The sequence below is a fragment of the Buceros rhinoceros genome, unplaced genomic scaffold (assembly GCF_000710305.1).
Source record: "Buceros rhinoceros silvestris isolate BGI_N320 unplaced genomic scaffold, ASM71030v1 scaffold14120, whole genome shotgun sequence".
Classification (NCBI taxonomy): Eukaryota; Metazoa; Chordata; class Aves; order Bucerotiformes; family Bucerotidae; genus Buceros; species Buceros rhinoceros.
Genome location: NW_010391488.1, coordinates 33,920 through 36,233, shown reverse-complemented (window position 1 = coordinate 36,233; position 2,314 = coordinate 33,920). Strand labels below are relative to the sequence as shown.

The window sequence follows — 2,314 nt, the reverse complement described above, 5'->3', positions numbered from 1 at the left end:
AAGAGGAACAAATATGATCTTGCAGAGTCTCACGGTAAGTGGAGTGATGGTAACTACCTTTATTTGGGAACATAGTAGGATGGGAGTTTCCAAGGGCAATATTTACAGAATCTTTGTCTCCAGTACATGTTGGCACAGTGTCCTCCCCCGCCCTGTGGAAGTGTAATGCTTGAGGTACAGATGGTTGTCTGTCTAAAGCTGGCAGGGGGGTACTGTTTGATGCACTACTGTGGAGCTATATAGTTATTTAGGGGTGCCTAGTGAATGAGCTTAAGGGATTCTCCATCTGCTCTGGAGTGAGTTTGGGTTTGGAGGGTGGTTTGGTTTTTTTTTGTTTGTTCGGTTGGTTTTTTGTTTTGTTTTTTTACTTTATCGCAATATGTGTTCAAATAGATTTTTTTTTTTGATAGAATGTGTTACTGGAATTCTCTATCAATGGTAGCTATAGAAGTTAGATAACAATTCCCTGTGGTATTAACCGCACATATTTTATCTGTATTCAGTATTTGTTCTAGCTTGTATCTTGCAATTGAAAAGAAGCCCAGACTTTTGAAGTGCTTGTCTTATTTTGTAGATTCTTTGTTCTGCAGTGGATTTGTCCTACTGATGAAGTTGCGAATATTGGTTGCAGCTTCCTTTGCTTTCAGGGAATATTTGTTTCCCCAAAGGAGAGGATGACCCTCTTTTAAAGATGATACTATGTTTTTTTCTGTTTTGCAAAATAAGTTAACTAGTCTCTTTATTGTGAATATAGTCTCAGAATACTATATAGACTGGGAACAAATTGATAGGCTGACTAGATTTCCTTTTTTATTGAGTGAGGCCAGAGTACTTACAGAAGCAGCTCCCTGTTACTTCGTCAAAAAGATAGAAAAGTGACTTGTTTTAAGGTAGGTTAATACTTGATTCACCGGATCACAAGGAAATCTTACACTAAAAGAATACCACGCTTTTAAGTGTGAAGTGGCATAAAATCAGTGATGTTTTTTCTAAAAACTTTGCTTCAATACTGTCAGTTTTGACAAGCCAGACTGGTGTGAGGAAAAAGTGCGGTGCAGTGCATAAAGTAGTAAACTGGAATTTGTGACACTGCTTCTGCTTTTAGCTGTGTGACCAGCCTGCTAAATAAACGTGCTTGTTTCTGGTTGATTTCTCTGCTTGTAGTAGAGAATAACTCTTCAAAAGCTGCTGATGAACCTGATGAACTTTGTTTTTAAAACGAACCAAAGAAAATCCTGTCATTCTTACCCAGTAAGGTTGTTACACAATTATCTACCCGTAAGCTCTGAAGATAAAGGAATGCCACTGTCGGTAATTTACGCTGCTCTGAACAAGTGGCATGGTGCTGTCAGCGTTTCAGATTCCTGTCAGTGTGACACCCTCGGCCAGGGTGGGCGGTCGCGGCCCACCAACAACAAGTTGTTGTTTCAGGGTTTCCCACGAGGTGTCACTGCGAGTTGAGGGGTCTGGAGGTCGGGGCCAAGTGGTGTTAGAGAGTGGTTTAAAATATGCCAGATTCTTGCATGAACTTAAAGATCCTGTGTTTTTTTTTTTTTTATTGTGCACAGCAAGGAAGCAAAAATTGCTCACTACCTGGCAGCGCTGGCTGGTTTATGTTGATGTTCAAAGGACAGAACGTAGGATGCAGTATGTGGCACTGGCGTTCAGGGAAAGAAGCTGTTTGCGGTAAGAATCAATTGGAAACAGGCAGAGAGGCATTGCCTATAAGGCCATGGCTTTTACCCGTGTTCTGTTACCTTTACCTGCAGTGATTTCATTCCGTATTAGATTTTTTTCCCCTCTTTTTGGTGTGTGTGTCGCAATTTGTCTGGCATGCCCATAGATTGTGAATTTAAAAGATTACTTTTCGTCCTGTTTTCCAGTGAGAGCAAGGTGATTTCTTGAAGCAAACTATAGAACGTGCATTTGAACATGTCTCTAACATTGTTTTGGCAGCATATCGTGGGCAGTGTGGAGAAGACGACACTACCAGAACTGCACTGGACATAAAATGAATATTTTGGCTCTGCAGCATTGGGCCCAGAGCCTGCAGTTTCGAGTAAGTCTCAGGAGCTTCAGCTACTGCCATTTCTAATGTTTACGTTGCACACACATCTGATTAATGTTACAGATTAATAAAAATAGACCTTATGTTCATTTGCTTTGTAGATTACAATACTTATGCTGGAAAAACGTATTAGGACATGAGGAAATGGAATGCAGCTGCGTCAGGGGAAGTTCAGACTAGACATTAGGAAAAGGTTCTTCATGGAGGGGGTGGTTGGACCCTGGGAACAGGCTCCCTCGGGGAGGG

The 2,314-nt window shown here is 41.2% G+C and overlaps 1 protein-coding gene across 1 annotated transcript in view; it reads left to right on the top strand.

The window, feature by feature from the left end:
* Positions 1–2,314, top strand: part of SFI1 (Sfi1 homolog, spindle assembly associated (yeast)) — a 26,828-nt gene that overhangs the window by 6,319 nt on the left and 18,195 nt on the right. The window contains exons 6-8 of the mRNA XM_010141965.1: positions 1–34; positions 1,569–1,686; positions 1,957–2,059. The exon at positions 1–34 is cut by the window's left edge and continues 1 nt beyond it. Of these exons, the coding sequence (XP_010140267.1) occupies positions 1–34; positions 1,569–1,686; positions 1,957–2,059 (255 nt within the window). The remainder of the gene's footprint in view (positions 35–1,568; positions 1,687–1,956; positions 2,060–2,314) is intronic.